The following is a 22,951-nucleotide window of genomic DNA, read 5'->3' as shown; positions in this document are numbered from 1 at the left end:
CGCGCAATCTTTTCCTTCCCGACATTGGGTTCGGTCGATTTTCATTTCCTAAAAAGTTTATTTATTTATTTTTTTTTCATTTCGTTTTTTGAGATTATCATTCTTTTAAGCAAAAACTAAGCAAACTGGTTTCGAAAATAATTTTTCTTTTTCATAACATCTTTTGATTTAAATCATGTTTAGTTTTTTACTTTGTTTTTTTTTTGCATTAATTAAAAGTGATTATTTTTCTTCTTTAAGTAAACATTTTATTTCTTTTATTTACCTAAAAACATCTTTTAATTTTACATTACATGTTCAAATACTTCTATCATTAACTCAAACAGATAAAAAAAACTTTTATAAACGCAGATTATAAAAGTAACTTAAGTCTTTCTTTTCTGGGTATTTAAAAAAATGCATTCGTTTTTATAATTATTTTTCTTTCTAAAAATTAAATTATAATTCTTATTAATTACTAGCCGCCTTTGGCGACCAGCCGGTTCGCCAATCTTAATGTTCGTTAAAATTTTAATAATTAAATATTTTATACAATTTCTACTTTAATAGCTTCTTCATCAAAATATTTTAAAACTTCAAATTTTGATTATCATATAATTCATTCATAATATTATAAAGGCCTTCAGTCATAACGTAATATGTATCTCTCTCATTTTCTGTTAGCACCCGTAGAATTTATGCTTTAAATTAAAGTGGAAAGAATTTATCTTCAATTAATATAATAATATTTTTTACTGAAACAAAACATTTTTTTATAATCTGATTACTGAAAATAGAGTCACTCAGCGTTTAAACTTTATGGGCACTAAAGAATATCTTTTTAAATTTATGTAATATCTCAAGAGTTGGTCAACAAAATTTTCTTAGCTTCATTATGAGCAGATCGATTAATTAACAATGTTTAAATTTAAATGCATCAAACACTAAGAAAATAAAACGAATCGTTTAAAATAAACGGTTGAAAACAGGTTTTTAAAAAACTACTTAAAAAACGATGTACTTAAAACTATAAGCATATACAAAAAATATATAACTAACATAAATACAATTTACTTACAAAAGCATGCAACTAACCCAAAAATAATTTAAATCATCCATTGATAACGTTGTCATGGCAACAATCAGAACATGGCAACATGCGCCGGTTACGTAACGCAAATACGTGATTTTTTCTACGCCAGTTGGGGTAACGCTATGCGGATTAGAAATTTTTAATTTCCTTTATTCTGTTTTATTTTAATTCAAAAGTACTTCAGAATGAATCTGAAGGATTGATTCATTAACTATGTTTAATTTTAAATGCATCAAACATTAAGAAAATAAACAGAACCGATTGAAATAATCCGTCGAAAAATTTTAACCCTAGCCTCATTACTTTTGGGAGAAAAAAAACTGAAGCCTTTCTCGTTTGGCGCTGGGGATAATGGAAGATTTTTTTGGCGGAAAAGTTGGCGGTGGGGAAAATGGAAGATTTTTTTGGCGGGAAAGTTAGTTTTTAATTAATAATTAAAATTCTAATTAAAAATTCGAAAAAAGAAACCCCAGGTGCACATTCCAAACCTCCAAGATATACATGTACCAAATTTGGTAGCTGTATGTCAAACGGTCTGGCCTGTAGAGCGCCAACACACACACACACACACACACACACACACACACACACACACACACACACACACACACACACACACACACATTGAGCTTTATTATAAGTATAGATAATTTAATCTAAAAATTAAATTATAATTAATAAGAATTAGGAGATATAAATATTTATTTATGCATAAAAAATGAAAAAGATATTAATTAAAACTGTTAAATTATTTTGAAATAATTTAGAAAGAGAAAAAAACACTAGCCCATGATCGAACTCAGGTGTCGTGAATGCTACGCTAGTGCCCTCACCACTACTATACTATTCGAGCGCTTGTTTTGGGTAACACATTATTAGTATATAAGCTAATTTAAACGTTTCAAGGTTGGTTATTGAATCTTAATATTTTCATGAATAAGCATTCTAAATGTATACTACCATTATACAAAATCTCATCCCGAACTCAATTTTAAACCTCGTGTCTGCCCCTTGTTAATATTAGTTTTAAATATTTCGCTTCTGGTTTATAAGTTTGCTGATAACTTTGCTTCTAACTACCGCAGAAGCAAAGTTAAATCATTTTTGGAATCTTAAATATGTTGACTTTAATACAAAATAATAAAAAAATTCGAAATTTGTACGGAAACGGTGATTTTAGGGTATGTGCATACCTCAAGTTATTAATAAATGTTAAAATTCAGACAAAATTTTTATCTGTTAAGATAGCAATTTTTTCTTTAATAGTTTCTTATCTTTAGAATATCCACTAGTTTCTTTATAGACCTTAATTAAAATTTATAAAAATATTCAATTATTACTAGTAAATTTATGAAATTTTGCTACATAACATTTTCAATAAAACATACGTTTTAGTTTCACTATTTCATTCATAACGATGATTTAATATTGTGCACGGTATAATACGATTCGTATATTTTTGGTAAAAAAGAAACAGCATTTTTAAAATAATAAGGAAATGTATTTGCATTAAAATAAATACACAATTATTAATCGGTCAATATTGTTTATATATACACTCGTATTGGCGAGAAAAAAAATCATGCCAAGCTTGCAGCCAAGCGCGTGCGACACATTCGAGATTAAAATAAAGCGAGTAGCAAAACATAATGCAATTATATCAGTTTAAATGAACCTTAAAAAGTTAACTAAATTAAATACAATAACTAAACCAAACTATGAAATATTATTCAGTTATAACATCAAAATCACTGAGTCATCCAAGTTACGCAATTTTAAACTGATTTAAAAGGGATATAAATAGAAAATGTTTATTGTACATAGCTGTGAAATGATACAGGACAATCCTTAGAAGTTTTTTCTTTGACTCCAATTGCACAGAAAGAGTTAATCAAGGCTTAAAATAAGCTCTAAAATTTAACAGTTAAAAGCGAAAAATAATCTGCCATTGAAATATAGTGGGGAATGGAGAATGCGGTTACAGCGAATACAAATTTTGTCCCAAGTCACGTGATTTTATCTTGTCCTACACCAAAACAGGGTTGCCGTCCTTCAATCACTATTTCAACTCTATGTTCCAGCCCTTAAAGTTTCCCTCAGAATTTATGAATGCATCAGAAATGTTGCTTGTTTGCTTCATTTTTTTTATTTTTATTTTCTTATTTTCACGGAGATAAAAAGGTTCTCTATTGCTGTCATCATTAATCAAGTATATTACTTAGTGTTTCTATTTTAAGTATATCATTTCGAAAGAAAGATAGCATTATATCACTGGAAACAAGTAATCATGAATCTGGTTTTCCTTGATGCTTAAATTGTTTTGTAATTTCACGAAGCATGAATTCAAATCGGAAAAAGCATGTAATAAAGTGCAATATATCTTCTATTATGTAAAAACAAGTATTTATTAACAGCTCTCTCATACAAACTTAATTGTTTATATGAAATTACTTAATCAAAAGTATAAAAGTTAAAATTCTAAAAAAAAATATGGGTGACAGATTTCTCAGATAGATGAATAACTTAAATCATTCATTATTCAGTTATATATGAAATATTGGATTATATTTTTATATTTCAAACAATACATTAGTATTCGTACATAATATATTCTATTGTGGGATTTAATATTGTTATTACTATATATTGTTAATATATATACCTATACATATAGGTATATATATTAATTTACAGGGTATATATATTACTCTAGTCGTGGCCGATTAACTAATTTCTAAATAACCAGAGATACGTATAGTTCTTGTTGAAAAATATTTTGCACGATGTAAAGGTTAAATAGGATAATTTTTTCCAACAATATTTTTATTGTTGTTTTCCAACAATTGTTATTTTCACCAATAAAAATATTGTTGGAAAAATTTATCCTATTTAACCTCAAACCTATGAAATCTAGAATTTTACATATTCCCCCAGTTCTAATAATCATATCTAGCGTTTAGTTTTTGGAACATAACATTAAAAAAAGGATCAATTCTTCTACGAGAAAAAATTTTCAAATTAGGAAACTGAAAATTGCCTCTAAGTTTCCTCCAAGTAAAATCATCCAATCAGCGAACTCTATTGTACTCGGTTTTGATCACAGTAAAGTGGACTTCTTTTGTATAAAATGTCAAAAATATTTTACTAAATATGCTTATAGGATAGTACTGTAAAAATATTACGATTTATTAGATTTTTCAGGAGAAAATTTATTGACTGAAGCAGCGCAAAATACGATTCTTCAGATAATTTAAAGTATTTTAAAGACTGAAATTATACATATAAAAATTTTTTAAGGAAATAGTCAAATTTTTATACATTATCTTCTTTTTTGTCCAAACCATTAGGAGAACAGTGCTTTGTAGATTAAAAAGGCAATAAACAGGAAACCACATCATATTTAAAACTTATATATATTTTCAAAAAAGAATTTTCCGACTTTGCGTAAGATTAGGATGAAGTTATTGTGATGCAGAAGCAAATTTTACAATGCAATAATAGGAAATTGTTTTTTAGAATGTAGATTAATAAGAAATTATTACATGTATATGAAGGAAATGGAATAAAATTTTTATGTGGTCAAAAAGATATTTTTTTTTGTTTAGCTATACTATATTTTCTGAGATTCATTCTGTAGAAGCTTATTTATTATTACGCTGGTTATCCAAAATAGGGCTCTATAATCACACTTAGAAAATGAACTAAATAAGGTAGCAAAAAATAAAACATGATTTTGTCATACTCAAACACAAAAGTTGAAAAATAGTTTAAATTAAAAGTTCATAAGTATTAAAACGATTTATAAAATGAACTGTCGAATGTTAACTCAATAAAATCAAAAGTAAATTTTTAAAAAAAGTGTAAATTTGGAAGAATATTTTTATTTTTTCAATTTGAGCGAAATGCTTTGAATTCCATTCTTTCATGTGTTACACAAAAATAATTGACAAATGATTTGATATCTACATTATGTTTTTCAATTTAATTTATAGAAAAACGTAAAGTTGTTCGAATATGCCTATAAGCATTTTTCTATCAACCACATTTCGCTTTAACAAAAGAAAAAGTCTGATTTTAGAAGTGTAGTTCTGCATATTTCATACGGATTGTAAGGATCGATTTTCAGGAGAAAAAAAGAGTGAAAATTAAAATTGGAGTGAATATTTTGTCTCAAAAATTGTGCTTGAACATTTCTCCCATCGGCACAGGTAATTTTTTCCACATATTTTTTTCAATTTATCAGATTCACTTCAATTTTATCAAATTATATTTTGAGAAAAAAAGAAATATGAAATTTAAAAAATTTAAGTTTAAATGAAATCATAATAATTTTCCTTTCATATAAGTTATTTATCAGTATCCCATTTTTTTGTTTACTGATGGTGTTTAACGCTAGAAAAAGTATTTAACCTTTATTTCCTTTACATAGTAACATTTCATACTATATAAAGCAAAATAACTGATAATTTTTCTAATTTTATCACTGTCTAAATTAATATTTATGTTTTTTTTTTTTTTTTTGACAGAGTTCACGTGTACTCTACTTAACGATAAATAAAAGGAAAAAAAAATGAAACATCCGCGCCAATGAAGGTCACGTTATCAGTAAAAGTATCGATAATTTTATTTGGTCTTAGTCATTTTACACTATCGTATGTTAAGTGCTCTGACTGAATATATAATATTTTAAAAACACTTTCACACATAAACAATCCGGCGTTTTCGTAATGTAGAGGCTGCTTATTTCTCGGAAGTTTCAGACAAGGAAATTCATGAAAGCAGCTATCAGTTTGTAGATAAATTATATAACATAGCATATTTGAAATTATAAATGTATATACTATCCTTGGAAGCTTCATTTCTTGAAACAAATACGTTTATAAAATTTCAGTGAACCTGAAATATATTATATTTAATTTATATTTCATTTTAAGGTATCCGAACACGTTGAAAAGGTCAATTTTAGCAAAAATGACATTTTTAAAAATTCTATTATTGGATAGACCAGTCTTTGAGCTATCTAAAATAGGTTTACTTTTATCTCTACGTTAATTAGAAGCTAAGTTGTTAATATTTTCGTAATGATCGATAAACCGCAAGTGGACAATTAAATAACCAGAAGTACCGATTTAAAGGGCCGAAAACATGTTAAAAATTTGTATAAACACAAATTTAGTTCTAAATATGGAACGTTTTTGCACTGCAAAGTAAAAATGCTAATGAGAGTTTTAACGGTGTTTAGTGGAAATTTGTACCTAAAAATGTCTTTATTAAGCTCCGAATCTTCAGATTAGGGCATTTATGTCTGAAATACATTTTAATGAAAGTTTTATAGGATTACAGAATGTTCTTAAGATTATTGGAGTGTATCCTAATGCAAATGCAGTTAGAGCATTTGCTGAGCTCGACGAAAACAGAATATACGAATCTAGGCGGCATTCACTGCCAAACACAAAAATTGCCAGAAAAAAATGACTAAAAAAAGGAAATTATTAAATGCCAAGGAGTAAGAAGGTATAACCTATAAATGCGGTGAATTTTAAGCATGCACACGCATAATTTATTATTAAAACATGTTAATGTATACTTTAAATGCATTTTTCTCAAAATTGGTTTTTTTTTTCTTATTTTTTTCTCACTTCAAATCAAATAACTCAAAATATAATTATCATATTACTATGAAATTTGATGGACTTTGTCTTTATACTATTTTATAGGGAATGCGCTTAAAGAATTTAGATTGAGGAAATACTTTTTAATTTACAGCCTATTGTTTGAACAATGACGTCATAAATTTACTAAAAATTTCATGATAAATTCTTTGACTGGTTCTAACATTTTTATTTATTATTATAACCATACGATTGTAATTCATTTCCATTCCCATTCATTGTAATTCATGTGAAACTATGTAGTTTGTTTTGGTGTTTTGTTCGGATGGGAGTAATAGTTTTTGGTGTAGCCAATTTGAAGTTTTTAAAGAATTTGCTTAAATTTATGTTATTAAATGCCAATTTTCAAAAAGTTTTAATGTTTATTTCAAATATTGACATCATATTACTAATTTTGAGTAGTCTTAATCCCATAAATATGGTTAAAGTATGTCTACACCATGTTTTCTAAAAAAGTGCTCCCATCTTGTTCAGATACCTTAAGAAATCTGATTAATGCATGAATATCGAACAGATCTGAAGAGTTTAAAATGAATTCCAAAATCTACATATAATGGAAATTGTTTTATTTGATGATACATCTTTTTAAATTCAAGATATTTATGTATTCCATTATTTGTAATAAAAATTAATTATCATTAAAAAGTTTATGGTAGTTTTTAAAAAGTCTTCTAAAGTTTAAAGCCTAAAAGGCTCCATTGGTTTTGCAGTTTTTAATGACGATTCTATTTCAAAAATCTTATTTTATTTTCAACAGCGTTAATTTATAATTTTTAGGATTTGTAGGATGTATAATATATGAAGAGAAGAAGAACTAGGTATTAAGAACAGTACTGCAATTGCTAAGGATAGTAGCAGAGATCGGTGATATGTAATCAAGATTAAAATTGAAATTGCAGCTAACTGTAGTGAATCTTTTTTAACCAATAATAAATGCAAAATGCAATGATGGATTAAGAAATGTGAAGTATCTTCTCTTCTTAATAGTTTAGAGTTACTCTTTTCTATTGTCAAATTTTGTTTTAAAAAGAACTTGCTATTGTTTTCTGTCAAATAATTTCCATTTTTTTATATTTTTTTCAAACTTTTAAAAAGAAATAAATACAAAGAAAGCTTTGGTCTATAACAATTTTGACTTTGTGAAAGGATTACTAATTTTTAGACCCATTTCCATTGAAGTTTCGATGCGGATGCATTTCATTATTCTTGTTGAGTGCTTGAAATCTGCCAGGTAGTAAGTGATGATTGTGAAATGAGATTAGGCACGAAGTGGGATCCTTGGAGTCATTACCAAATGACGTTAAAATATTATAATCTCAATTAATTATAAAAAAACAATTTTATTATTCTTTAACTCAAATGTAGATATTAAATAAAAGTTAATTTTTTTTACAGTAAATAACCATTCAAAATGAGTTTTATAATATCATTAAAAATTACAGTGCGCTATATTGAACGCTATATTCAATACAGGGTGTTTATAAAGTCCCAGACCCATTTTAATGTTTAATAACTCATAAAATAATGAAAATATAAACAAACTTATGGCATTTATTGATGGAATAACTCATATATTTTCCTTTTCAGGTTTGAATATTTTTACTTTTTTGGTTAATTTCAGATAATTTCATTTTCCAGTCTAAATATCTGTACTTTTCTAAATATCGTCTGCTTATTAATTGCATTTTTCTCTCTTTTGTTTTTGGCAACTATTGCAATGTTATGTTTACTTATGTTTGTTCTATGTAGTACTTTTGTATGTAATGTTTTATTCGAGCGGATATTAAGGAGAATGCATACACAGCAAGAGAAAAACGAAATCGGTAGTGCAAGCACAGAGAAATTTCAGAAGAATTTACCAAAAAGATTCTCCATCCAAAAACAGCATCTTGCGGTGGAAAAAGAATTTTCTAGAAATTGGTAGTATCGCAGATAAGAAACGTTCCGGACGCCCTTGCACAAGTGATTTTGATGTTGAGCATGTCAGAGAGACATTTTTACACAATCCTAGAATATCTGTGAGATCAGCGGCAACAGAATTGGATGTGCCAATTTCGACGGTGTACAAGGTTATTAAGAAAAAAATTAAGACTGCATGCATACAAAGTTCAAATTGTTCAAGTTTTGGAACCGAACGATAGGCCTAAGAGGATGGCCTTTGCAACAGATATGCTAAGGAGGATAGAAGATGATGCTGATTTTCTGAAGCGCATAATGTTCTCCGATGAAGCATCCTTTCATATTATGCGCACATTATGGCATTGTTAATCGCCATAATGTGCGCATATGGGGATCTGAAAACCCCCATGAATACCGTGAGGCACAAAGTGATTCCCCAAAGGTTAATGAGAAAGTGCGGACTAATGCACGACCGAGTCATTGGGCCTTTCTTTTTTACAGAAAAGACGGTCTCGTCAGTCGTATACTTAGACATGTTGGAAAACTTCGTATTTCCACAACTAGAAGAGCTTCAGCCACATGTCTTTTTGCAACAAGATGGTGCGCCACCTCATTGGGGTACCATCGTTCGTGCTTCTTTGAATGACCATTTTCCAGGAAGATGGATTGGGCGAGGAGGTCCAATTCTTTGGCCACCCAGATCACCTGACATAACGCCACTGGACTTTTTCCTTTGGGGGTTTGTAAAAGACAACGTTTTCAGGAGGAGAGTGTCGAACATTGATGACCTAAAAGCCATAATTACAACCGCAATAGGCTCTGTGGATGCCGACATGCTTGCCGCTACCAGGCGTGAAATTGACTATCGACTTGATATTCTCCGTGCGACGAAGGGGGCATACGTGGAAGTTCATTGACAAGGGTCATGAAACTTTTTGAGTCTATTTAACCATTTATGTTATTAATTTTAATCTATCTTTATTATTTTATGAGTTATTAAACATCAAAATGGGTCCGGGATTAAATAAACACCCTGTATAATGTGATTGTTGGAATTCGTTTATATCCAAGAATGTTTAATAGAGTGTCTGAAATCTATAATATAAAATACTTCAACTTAGCTAGCTAGATTTTCTGAAATCTTTTAAATGAGTCGTGCATATTTTCAAGCGTTTTTGACTCCTATTTATATCGTTATATGCAATGTCCTTTCTTAAACGATCAAAGGTTATTATAGGCAAAAAAGATTTTTAAAAAAATCTTCAGAAAAAACAACCGACATATTAAAAACAGACTTTAAGGAAGAGAAAAAATTATAATGTTATCTTTTTAATTTTGGATTGTTTGGAAGGATTATTAATCAAATAATTTAATTAAATTTTTTCTTAGCAAGAATGGAAAAGTCATGCGAGAGTATTAATTTGAATGAAGCAAGATTTGCAAAATATTTATAATGATTAAAATTTACTATTAGATATACTAACTCAATTTTAATTTTAAACTCTTTGCGATGTCATTTCAAGTTTTTGAAATACTTTTAAAAGTAATATTTTTAATTAATAAATTATAAAAATGAATTAATATTATCTATTAAACTAATATTTTAAGTAAAAATTAATTACATTTTAAATAAAATTTAATTTTTTAGATTAACGGATAAATCAAACTTGGCTATTATAGTTATATAGAGAATATGTTATAAAATTTCTTTTGATTAAACTATAGAGGTACTATATCCTTTTTTATTTAATCTTGCAAAGTTTTAACTTCAAAAAAATTCAACAGCTTGTATTATTTTATTTCATATGTCGGCTCAATAAACTAATTTACATTAATTATGAAGGTTATGATTAAGATAGCAAAATATTCCTCGAAAACTTTTTACCAGCATAAGTTGAAAATGTCTGTCACACTACCGAACTCCAAGGATATATCTGAAACCCGGATTAATTATAATTTCAGTTTAAATTGCGATTTTTAAAGCTGTGCATCTCATGCATTATAAGCTAATTTCTTATTATTTTTATGCTTTTCCTTTTTAGATTTACAATGAATCATCTACGAGCAACAATACTGCTCCCATGTGTAGAGACTGTTGTCGTTTCACGAGATCCGAACAGGTGTGCCACGGTCATTGTGGATACGAGAGCGATGGCCTCATCTGCGAGGAGTTCTGTGACAAGAACAATGCCACATTCCTCAGCACGGGCGCCGCCCGCTCACTTTCCATTCATTATCATACACGGTGTGGGACGTGTACAGAGAAGAAAGAACAAATCGGATTTCGGATGATCTTCACAGCTTACAAGATGCACTCAGGTGAGTACGGAACATTGAATAAGAAAAAGAGAAAAATGATTGAAAACTATCGAACATAGAATTAACTGTTAACTGATTCATTCTCTGGTCATTTTTAAACACAATGCAGAATCTTTGGGTTAACTTTCAGAAAATTCCGTCGTAAAGGGACTTTTTTTTTTTTTAATAATAGATAAAGTATATAACTCTTCTTATGCCGGCGTCCTGGCATAGGGGTAGCGCGTCTTCCCCGTGATCTGGGCGTCCCGGGTTCGAGTCCCGGTATGGGCATGGTTGTTCTTCTGTTGTTCTATCTGTGAGATGTGTGAATGTGCCCTCCTGTAAAAAGGGGTTGTGCAAGCGAACGAGTGATGCGTGAGTAGCAAAGTCGTATTCTTGGCTCTAGTTGGCGCTGCTATAAAAAATAAGAGACGTCCCCCTCAGGCTTAAATCGCTGTCTTCGTAACAGCGGGCTTGTCAGTGGCAAGTGCCATAAGGAACAAACAAACTCTTCTTATAGAATTAAAATAAATGTCACCATGACATCATATTACCATGTTTTCCTTGACCGCCATAATCACTGGATGCTTTCTCCCAGAACTCAATTTTTAAAAAATTATTTTTTAGTTTGCTGGACCATTATCGGATTTTATTTTACTTTAATAGTAGCTTATTCTTCAAAATTGTATGAAATAAATGAACCACTCTTCGAATCGCAACATGATACCAAGTATCTGAATGATATTTTGCATCAAGTTGATACAATGCATCATCCAAACCAAACTTAGACTGGTAGCTGTTACCGATACGAATATGATTTCAAATTGGGATTACCGATACGAATATGATTTCAAATTGGGGTTACCGATGCGAATATGATTTCAAATATTCATCATCTCGGGTTTGATAGTGATTGACGATTAGTTGAAAAAATGAAATGAAAACCCCTTCTACTATAATTAATATCGTAGAAGGAGAGGATTCGACAATGGTATGTTCACTGTTAAATATGGTAACGCAGGTATGGCTTGGGATGAAAATTAATAGTTAAAAAAATATCATTATGCATGCTTATAGCATTCCCGAGACTGGGCAACAAATTAGACTCTGTCAACTTAATACTTTATATCAAATCGATATAATTTATTAAATTGATACTTTCTACATGCATAATCGTATAAAATAAGAAATGCATAATTAGTACTCAGGATAGGCAATGGAAGTGGGATGTTTGTTATTTTTATGATAAGCTAATAGAAAACGATTGAGATCGATGAGATTACCAATAAATATCAATTTAGTTCAGAAACTGAAACAAAATATCTGATACTCTTAGTATGTGTCATTGTGTACCTGATATTTTTGCGCGCCGGATACAAATAATGAAATTGATGCAATATCAGTTTTCCTGCTTCTTTGGAGTTTACTTTCAAGGCTTTTATGAATTCTAATACTAAAATCATGCATTCGGAATTATTTAAAATTGACGAATTAATAGAAAACAGATTGTCTGCTACCAATTTTAACAATGAACGAATGTTAAGATGATATTTTGCCTTTCTTTTAAAAACACAATGTGCTTCAGTGAAAAAAAAATGCGAATTTATTTTGCTTGTCAAAACATTAGTGACAAAAAAGATTTCAATGAATTAGATTTGATTCATAATTCTGCACTTAATATTCTCAGATAATCAGACATAGGACGATGACTTAAGATTATTTTTACCTTCCTGCATGGATAATCGTACAAAATAAGAAATATATAATTAGTATTTTAAGATAGGCAATGAAAATGCAGTTTTTCTTACTTTAATAATAAATATTTAATTTTAGAATATCATTATTATTTTCCTTTCTTTGTAGTACTATTTTATACTTGTCTTAAAAAAACTTTCAAAGTATTGATTTTGTATGAATTTACATTAATAGCATAAAACATATGATGGTAAAAGTGATTTATTAAAATTTCAATTATATGTCTTTTTTATACTATCTGTTCTCGAATATGGGAAATTTCCGCTGATTTTCGAATTTGCCAGGGGGCATTGATTTCACTAAACTTGGAATAATATGAAAGATGGAATGGCAAATGTTTACTTTTTCTTTGAAGTACAGTAAATGATTGTCAAAGGATTTAGAATTCAGAGTATTCAACGATAATCTGCAAAATTTAATTAGTTTTATGAATAATAAATATATAAGTAGATAAAATAATATGATTCAAAATGCCAAGCGTGAAAAAAATATATAACGGCGATGGATGAACGATGGTGGAGGACGAAGATAGAACTCCCAAAATGCACTCATCTACTCACTGCATTTCAACTATCTGCAGGGTCCAATTGTCCAAAAATGCTGGTCTTGGGTTTTTGAAATGAGCAGATATCTGCCCATGAAAAGCTTATAAATGATTCTTTTGTGCATAAGACATCTGAAGGGATAACTCCCTGAAGATTATCCTCTCAGTCTTTCTCGTTAAGGGTTGCTGAAAGAATAATTTCTTGAAAAATATCTTTTGCAACATTCCTAGATTTCAAGTTGAACAGTTGTCACTAGTTGCATAACACTAAGTATTAGAGTGATTCCTATATCAATATGGTACAAAGTATCAGAGCGTAACTACACTATACGCCTGGACATTTTAACTATCTATGTATATTATTTATTATCATCAGTTGGGATAAAAGCATTTCTAACGCATTAGTTTATTAAGCACATAAAATTGTTTATGGATAAATAAATGTATTTTGATTTGAGTATTTTTTTATTTGAAGCAAATACGTAATTCAAGCAATAGAACGACTTAAAAAAAAATGCACTTAAAAAGAAAATTTTGGATTTTTAAAAATAATAAATATAATATAATAAATGTATGACGAAATATTTAATAAAATTTTTTATTCGAAACTAATAAGTAGCTCAAATAAAAGAATTATGATTAGTGAAATAAAAATTAAATACTGAGAATGTATAGATTTTTTCCTGTATATAACTATTTAAAAATATATTTAAAAAGCAAATATCTCAATTTTTTAAATGTCATTCTAAATAACTACCACAAAATATTTAAACATTAAATATAAATTAAATTGTAGCTAGCAATTTTTTTAAGTTTTATAGAAGTTCTTATTTTTTAATAATGCTTTAAAAAACGAAGTTCAAAATTGAAATTAAGTACCAAAGTTTTATTGATAATGAACCATTTGGGTCCATTTAATAGTCTCTAAAGTTATTATCTATTAGCAGATGGTGTTATAATAATATTGATGATAAAAGGACTGGTTTCCGTGTGTATCAAGTGTGAAATAATCAGGTGAAAGTGTCAGGTAATATATTCAGTATCAGTATCAATTTGCTCTTGATGCTGCGAAACCGAATATCAACTCAACTGCAATCTCGAAGCAAGTAAAAGAACCGATATTCACCGAGAATATTTAGAGACCGAGTTTATTTATTTATTCCTATTTGTTCCGTTTTTTACCAAGTTGTACTACTCTTTCAGTTGAAGATTTAATGGCCGGATTCGTTCTAATAAACCTAAAGTCAAGCTCAATTTTAAATTAAAATTTCGTTCTAAATAAAGAAAGCGATTCGGGAATCAAAACTAAGTGTAACATTTGATTAATTGGCAAATATTTACCATTTTTTTTCTTAAACAGTTGTACGGTCTTAAATGAATTTCTGATGCTTAATAAAGTTTTCTTATTTAATTTATATTCATTCTTATGAGATAATCAACTGTGAAGCTGCAGTAGGTATAGATTTTTAAATGGAAAGTTTTATTCGATGCAATATAAAAGTTTGTCTGATTTATAAAAATTGTTTTTCTATTGAAAAAAAAGCCAAGAATCCTGAAGATGTTCTAAATAGAGATGCTTTTGATTTATATATATGTTTATTTTGTATATCTATAAATATCAGTTTTAAGTGAATTTAAAATTTGTTTGAACTTTAAAGCAAAGGCATTTAAAGTACTAATTCTAGAAATAAATAGATTACTAGGTACCTGTAAAGGAAGAAAGGTAAATGCATATTCTTTAGTATATATTATATAATCAACATTATTCATCCGCCACATCTATTATTGAAACTAATTGGGGCCTGTTATTATCTAAACGGGGCGTTGATTGCCTGCACTGTTTAGAGTTTACTAATTTGGCGAGACTTAAACTATAGTAGAGTATTCTAAATTAATTATAGTTTGGTATTAACCAGAAGGGCTGTGAATTATCAAAATAATAAGGTTTTATCAGATTACTTGAACTAATTTTAATTTAGGTTTTTCCCTCATCAAAAGTTGACAGTTATTCTTAATCTTACAGATAATGACAGCTTGTTAACTCACAGATGATAAGATTGCAAAACATGCTTAAAGAAATTATTTTCCATTAACTCAAATTTCTGACATTCAATATCAGATTTTAAAACTTCCCACATTTTTGACAATTTCAAATAAAGAAGTTTTTGGGCTCGTTTAATCCTCTCCTAATTACCACCAGAGTTCTTATCTAAAAATATGTGTAATATAAGTAAGTACACGTTAACTTTCCTTTCTTAAATGCTATTATCTGAAAAATTGATCAAAACTAAAGAAATAAAGAATGAATAATATCTTGCAATCCAGAAATTTACGAAGTATTCTTAAATGAAACGTTAAAAACAAATTCAAGGAAATGAGCCAACGAGGAAATTTTAAAAAGCAAGATAATGAAAGATACCATTTTCTAACTTTTCTTATTTTTAAAGAAACTTGTTCAGCTTAGTAATAATAATTTTTCATCATCTTTATCTCATAAAACGGTTCACACATTGATTGAGTTTTGAAAAATTTTGAAATTTTTCGACGTAAGCTGATATTTCAGCAGGCAAACTGTGATTAGAGTATGTGATTAAAAATTTTGTTTTTATCTTTAATTGTAAAAGACGTGGAACTCACATTAAAGAAATGTCTACTAACTTTGCTAAATAAATGAAAAATATATTTTTGAAATAACTTACTGCTGCTTAAAAGAGAATCACTCCAAAAGTCAAGCTAGAGAGATTGGATAGTTAAGCATCAGGCAAGCGAATATTTTCTTATCCTTTACATACTTAAATAAATTATTTACGAATTCAGAAAAATTTATCATAAAAAAATAGGCTTAGGTTTAATACATGTTTTTGACACAAAATAATGAATGAAATAATATTGAATAACATAAGTATTATTGCATAGTTACAATAAGTGCCATATTTTACAATTGGAAATATGATGGAAGTTTGATAATTTTTTTTACATTTGAAATATTTGCTGTTAAGCCTATAAAATCTTTACATTTAAGACACATAATTTAACTTTTTCTTGTTTGCATTTCAGGTCCAGACACTCCTTGTGCTTTATCATCTGAATTTCAGTGTGACAACGGTCGTTGTATTTGGTCTGGATTGACCTGCGACGGCTACAATAATTGTGGTGATTTGAGCGATGAAAACAAAACGGGTAATTCTCATTGCGGTAAGTATGCAAAGGGTAAATTAACTTTCCAATTCTTTTGTTTTATGTATTTCGCACTTAAACTCGAGCACTTACAAATGGAATAAAAAAAGCATTCTCCATTGTAGAATTCCTGTAACAATTATGTTTTGATATCAATGCCATTTCCGAGTTCTTTTTTCATTGCCAAGGTCTTGGTCATAAGTACTTTTTAAATCATTTTTTTTGCATCCGGCACATGACGAGGTCAATATGTTCTTGGAAATCCAGTTCTGATAGGGCATTTTGAATTAATAAAGGCGTGTACAAAAATAAATGTGATTTTCTTTATTTTAGTAGGTACAGCATCTATGTATAGTAGAATATATAAAGAAGTAAAATATTAGTGGACCCTTCTCAAAAGTATAATATTGTATTAATGATATTTCAGTTGTTATATACGAACAATTTTTATTCAAAACATTAAAGTTTTCCTTTCAATGTATTATCTTCTATGAAGGTTTCCGGAAGACAAGTAAACCTACCGGCACACTTTCAACTAGTATGTTTATTCGGTGTAAACACTCAAACTTGTAGGTTAGATATATCTAAAGTTTCATATTGCTAAAATTAACTATGCAGATTAACCCTTTCGAAACGAATGCCGTATATGCTCGTTTGGATTAAATTCTCCTCAGAGGTGAATGCTGCTTATGTAGGAACCACATAATTTCTATTAGATGGCGTTACTAATCCATGTTTTTATTAAAAGACTGACCCCATACATTAGTATTTTTCTCTCCGAGATAAGATTGGGTTGGGTAAGTGTCAGTGAATTATTAGATTTTCCCAAATATAAACAGACACGCGTTTTCTAATGTAAAGGAGAAAACGTGCTCATTTTGAAGTAGATATTATAATTTATACTCTTATTTAGGATATTTATTCTAAAGAGGCTTTTATTTCGCTCGGTTCCATTTGTGCATTCATGGCTACAAGACCGGTTATCTTTCCGAGGGGGGGTGATATGTAAGTTTATGAATGATCCATCTATGGAATTTTTCCCGATGGTAGTAACAAATATTAAAATAATCAAGATAAAATAGATGATTAAAAGATGTATAATATGTCCGGAGCACTATAAAACAACAGGACACTTCCTATTAATATGAATCGTGATCTTTAGAATGATTGAAGAGTATCTACAGTGACCTCGTTTTGAGATTTTTCATACGGCTTTCAAACAATAATTATTGCGATTTTTGTGAAGTATTTTAAAATATTAATTGTAATTATTTATTTTTTCTCTTGTTTTCATATTCTGGTTTTAATTTAAGTACTATCGATCATAATAAAATACTCAGTATTATTTTATTATTTTTTAGCTTTAAATATCAAGTATTTCAATTAATTTTTTTAACTGTGATTGAAAATACAATATCGATTGTCACATTCGAAAATATAATATCGAAAATATAATAAGTCACATGTTTAAAAATTGTTTCATTAACGAGTTATTATGTACATTTTTACAAAATATAATGCGCTGTAGACTTAGTTGGAGAAACTGCCCCGGCTTGATATGGATTGTCGGCTTTTGCCTAGTCCTGTACTGTGCGTGCATTTCTTTTCTTGCGAAAATCCATCCTGAAGGGGTTAATCGCAAAGAAATGTTTGTGCATCAGGAATCTTCATCTCTTCACAGAGACCATAAATAGTCAGAAAAGAAATCCGACAAAATAATGTTTTCATATTATAATTTTATCAATGATAGTAATTTCTTTTTATACTCTTATGCTCAACTAAATTTTTTTCAAACCTAAAAAAAAAAAAATGAATGCTTTTATTCACTCTCATGTGAGTTAGAGTTTTGAAATTTTTTACTATTATATATTCTTGATGAGAATACACTATTTTAATATTTTATAAACAACATTATCAGTTAATTAATTTAATTTAATTTTTTTATCTGCGTTTAGTGGCACTTGGAATTGTTTTCAAGATTTCATAACATTGTAATTAAGTAGTAAACAATTGAAAAGTAATTAATATAAAAATATCTATTTTTTGTATGAAAGTAGAAGTGCGTTTCCACGATTAGTTTTTAGTAAATTGTTTTCACTTGAAATTCTTTTTTTCATTCAGCTGAATTTCCTGATCCAGTGAAGGCAGTGATAGTTGCCAGTGCCGTCATTGTGGCAGTCCTGCTGGGCGTTGTGCTAGCCTATTTCCCAAAACTTTCCATGCTATCATTCCTCGGGAAGAAAAGAAAAACGGCATCTTTGCGATTGTCCAGAAGATATGTGAAAAAGAATTCTCAAACTGAACTCATCGTCAGAAAACCGTCTCACAGCAAAAGTGTTAGTTTCCAAACTCCCTTGCCTAAGATTAGAGAACTGAGTATTGGTGAATCAGAAGTTTGAAGAGGGAACTCAGTTATAGCTGAGAAATCCATTTTTGTTCTCGTATCAAAAGTAACAGATGCAATGAGAAGCAACATGAGCTTTCGAACTGTCAAATCAACGAACATCCATTCATTATTTTCACATTAAAAATAATGTGGTATGTGTGATCATCGACGTACAAATTACATTTTGCACTGATTCCTCGCAAGTATCGATCTTTTATAGATCAATCGACTTTTTCAGGAAAAAATGCCAAGAGGAGAAAAAAAAGGGAGGGCACATAAATTCCTGATAAAACTTTGAAAACAATTAGAATGTTTTCTGCATATGATGTAGAATAAGCAATTCCATATTTCAAGATAGTATGTTCAAAGGCATGTTTTTAGTATCTTCAAAGGCAAAAGACAAATGCTTTTAAAGTGATTTTTAACATGCAAAGAAATAGTAGATGCCTTGTAGATCTTATGCGGGATGTGCCAAGTTTATTTTAATGCAGATATCAGAGCTAAAGTGCCAAATATACTCAAATTACATTCATTTCATTTTGTGGTTTATTCTTAACTTTTTATTGGAAGCTCTGTTTAAATTTTGGGATATTATTTCATATTTGGATGACAACAGACTTTGTTAAGTAGTATTGGTATAATGTGAATAAGTGAATGAAATGAATGATTTGTTATTTCGACGTTAAGAAGAAATATTTTTAAACATTATCAAATATTTAACTCTCTTGGTAAGCATATAATATTTCTGCTTATTTTTTAAAAGAAATTTGTTAAATACCTATTTAAAGAGTTTTTACACTAGCTTACACTCTTACTCGATATTTCAGGTCATTTTGAACTTTTATTATTTACTTGGTATTATTAATCTGGAAAGATTCAGATTTTCCTTTTCTCTGCAGGAAATATCTCATGTATATTGTGATTTAGAATCAGCATTAAATATTTATACCGATTTTGTCTTTAATGAATAGTATGAAATATACAAAATGAAGTTTTAATCCACATAATTATAGCATACAAATACTTCCAGGAAAGATACCTAAGTCTTGGTATCCTTCTTGGATTCCAAGATATTTTTATCGTTTAAAAACGACTTGGCGATTAAAAAAAATTGAAATCCATTTCAGTCTTTTATTATTTTTAAGTACAGGCATTTAAACGAGTACAAATTTGACAATCTGTTAGAAATATCATTTTTTCAACTATTATTTTTATCTTTTATATTTCTTGTTCCATTTACCTCTTGTACTTCCTATTTCATCTTTAATTGGTCAAATACGTGAAATTCCTAAAGTGAAATATGCCAAAATCAGATTTAGGGACTTGCATTGCTTCAGTTTTTATGAATTTCACTTCGAATTCACCATTCATTACGTGTTCCGATTCATTTCATTTAATTTTATTTTTCGAAATTGATGTTATTACACATATACGAGTTATAGCGTCATTTTAAAATCAATCTTTTGGTGGAAATTCCTAAACTTATGAAATAAGATTTTTTTATGTTCTTTTGCCACAAATAATTTAAATTTATTATGCTTTTGTTAGCTGTGCTATAAAAATGCATCACAAACGTTTTCTATTTATCAGTCATTGTTGAGTAAAACTATTTTATTCTTATATGAAAATTTTAGGAATAGTTTACGTTCTAGTATTGCAAATGTACATGTGTGAATTTTGGTTAAAGGAAAAAAAAATGCACTATCTGTACATGATATATTCTGTACACACATTCTGTACCGTTAAGTATTGAGCAAAAAAATGTACACAGAATTCATATTTTACTTCAGTTCATTTAAATTAATTTTATATAAACTTTATTTCAGGTTTTTGAAGAAATATAAAATAATAGTTTATGCATGGTTAAAATTTGTTTCAGAAAATTTTTGTTCATAATTACTTGGGAATAAATTCATACAAAAGAGGTAAGAATAGTTATTTTTCACGTAATTCTGTTACAATTACAATGTCTGATATGATTAATATAAAGATTAAGAAATGAGGATTTTAATTAAGGTTATGTGTGCACATAAAATATTAGACATATAAAACTCTGAATTAATCTCATTTATATTTTATTATTAGTTTTATGCAATGAAGGTTTTAGTCAATTAAAAAATTAAAAATATTATAATTAGTTTCAAGTTAATAATACTGGAGACAGACATTTCCAAATAGTTAACAATTTATTTCCTTCGTTCAAATGATTTTAGAAATGTTCATTTACCTCTTGATTAATTAAAATATTTTAACATATTAAACGGAGATTTCTTCTTTCGTTCCTTTTTTTTTACAAAACTCGTTAAGGATAGGACAATAAATTTGCTTTCATCAACGAAGAAAACTCTGGGTCCTGTTTTAATTAGCGATGTCTTCTTAATTTGCTTATTAAATAGAAAAAGCATCAGACGGTAAAACTAAAATTTTAAGAAATTCTTTTGAATTTTTGAATCGGATATTTGCATTTTAGTTGTTCGTGAAAATGTTATCTTTATTTTCTGGTTTGCTTATTCCTTTGAAATATTGTTTATTACCGCATATTTTGATTATTACCGCACATATTCAAGCTTTTTAGTACAATATGATATGATATTTGAATTTGCACGATTGTTGAAATGTTTTATTTTAGTAACGGTAAGAAAAAAAAATTGCTGAAGTTACATAAGCTGTAACTAAATTTTTAATGCATTCTATCAGGTTTGTTGATTTTAATTTTCAAACGATCACTAAAAAGTTAAAACCTATAAAAATATAAGAGACTGAAAATAATTGTCAAATGTTGAAACAAAATAATTTGATTACAGATAAAAATTTTGGAAATGTATAAAAAAATAATATGAAAAGCCTAATAGAAAAATAACATGAAAAATAAAAATTCAGTATAATCAATTTTACTTTTTGGATCCATCTTTTTTTTTTTTTTTTTCTTCTTCTTTCTGTTTGTACACAAAAAGGTATTTGAAATGGTTTTAGTTTTTAAAATTTTTTTCTTTACTTTCTAGTAAGACATTTTTATTATTTTTAAAAGAAGAGAAAAAAATAGCTATTATAATAATTTTATTCTGGATCGAAAATATGATAGGAAACAGATAATTTTAAGCATTTTTTCTGTATTTTAATGTATTTTTTCTAAAAACTCAGGAACTTCATAAAGTAACCATATTTTTTTTTTCAAAAATTTCTCATCACCATGAAAATTCATTTTGAAAGTAAAAATTATATACTTTAGACTTATATTTCTAAACCAATTTATTAAAAAAAAAAACAGAATAATTTCTGTATTATTTTTGTAAAAAAATACAAATTAAATGTGCATTCTAAAACACGTATGAATGTATTGAATTCACAAGCTAAGGATAATTTTTGCATATACTTTGACATTAGAATGATATTTCGCATTGATATTAGAATAATTAATATCTACTAGATCATGGATCTAGCACATGATGGATTTATTTAGTGACAAAAATGTAGCTTATCATTATTGTAGCCGATAGTACGTAAGAATTTCACTAAAAAAAATGATTTGCCTACCCATTCTACCTGATATTCTAATGTAAGACTGATACATATAGTAGTAAAAAAAAGTAACAATATGAATGGAAACAAAAGTACGTTTGACTTTTTTTTCCTTTGGTCTTTTATTGCAACATATGAGGTTGAAATGATTCTTGAGATTAAAGTTTACGCAAAGTACATTTTATGATTTATTCAATCATATAAGAACTTTGAGTAGCAGCTATGACATATCATTTTAACCAAACGAATAAATAAGGATAGTATGGTTCAGTGTAAATATCTATACTTCTATCGATTGTTTATGAATATGTGCAACTCTAGAATAAAAATCCATTTCTATTTGAATAGAAAATCTACTTTTTCTTTTTCTTATATTTACTATCGGATGTTAGATTTCTGGAAAGTTGTCCAAATTTAAAAGAACGAAATGTCTGGTTTGAGTAGCTAATAAATTTCGGATTCTTTAAAATTTTAGATTAAGAATGTTTGAAAAACATATGAAATAGATGATTAGCAGATTTTCGATGATTCATATATTGATACAGTAAGAGAGTTCCAGACTCATATAAAAGTAAACCATTCTGTATTTATCTCAATGTTGAGTCTGGAAAACAGTAGTAAGTGCTTAC

At 28.3% G+C, this 22,951-nt stretch overlaps 1 protein-coding gene across 1 annotated transcript in view; it reads left to right on the top strand.

The window, feature by feature from the left end:
- LOC129981981 (uncharacterized) overlaps window positions 1–19,755 on the top strand; it is a 47,119-nt gene extending 27,364 nt beyond the window's left edge. The window contains exons 3-5 of the mRNA XM_056093056.1: window positions 10,686–10,962; window positions 16,298–16,435; window positions 18,539–19,755. Of these exons, the coding sequence (XP_055949031.1) occupies window positions 10,686–10,962; window positions 16,298–16,435; window positions 18,539–18,816 (693 nt within the window). The 3' untranslated portion in view covers window positions 18,817–19,755. The remainder of the gene's footprint in view (window positions 1–10,685; window positions 10,963–16,297; window positions 16,436–18,538) is intronic.
- The last annotated feature ends 3,196 nt before the right edge of the window (window positions 19,756–22,951 follow it).

The sequence above is a fragment of the Argiope bruennichi genome, chromosome 8 (genome assembly GCF_947563725.1).
Source record: "Argiope bruennichi chromosome 8, qqArgBrue1.1, whole genome shotgun sequence".
Taxonomy (NCBI): Eukaryota; Metazoa; Arthropoda; class Arachnida; order Araneae; family Araneidae; genus Argiope; species Argiope bruennichi.
Note: the sequence above shows the minus strand (reverse complement) of the source record. Positions and strands in the feature narration are given on the sequence as shown.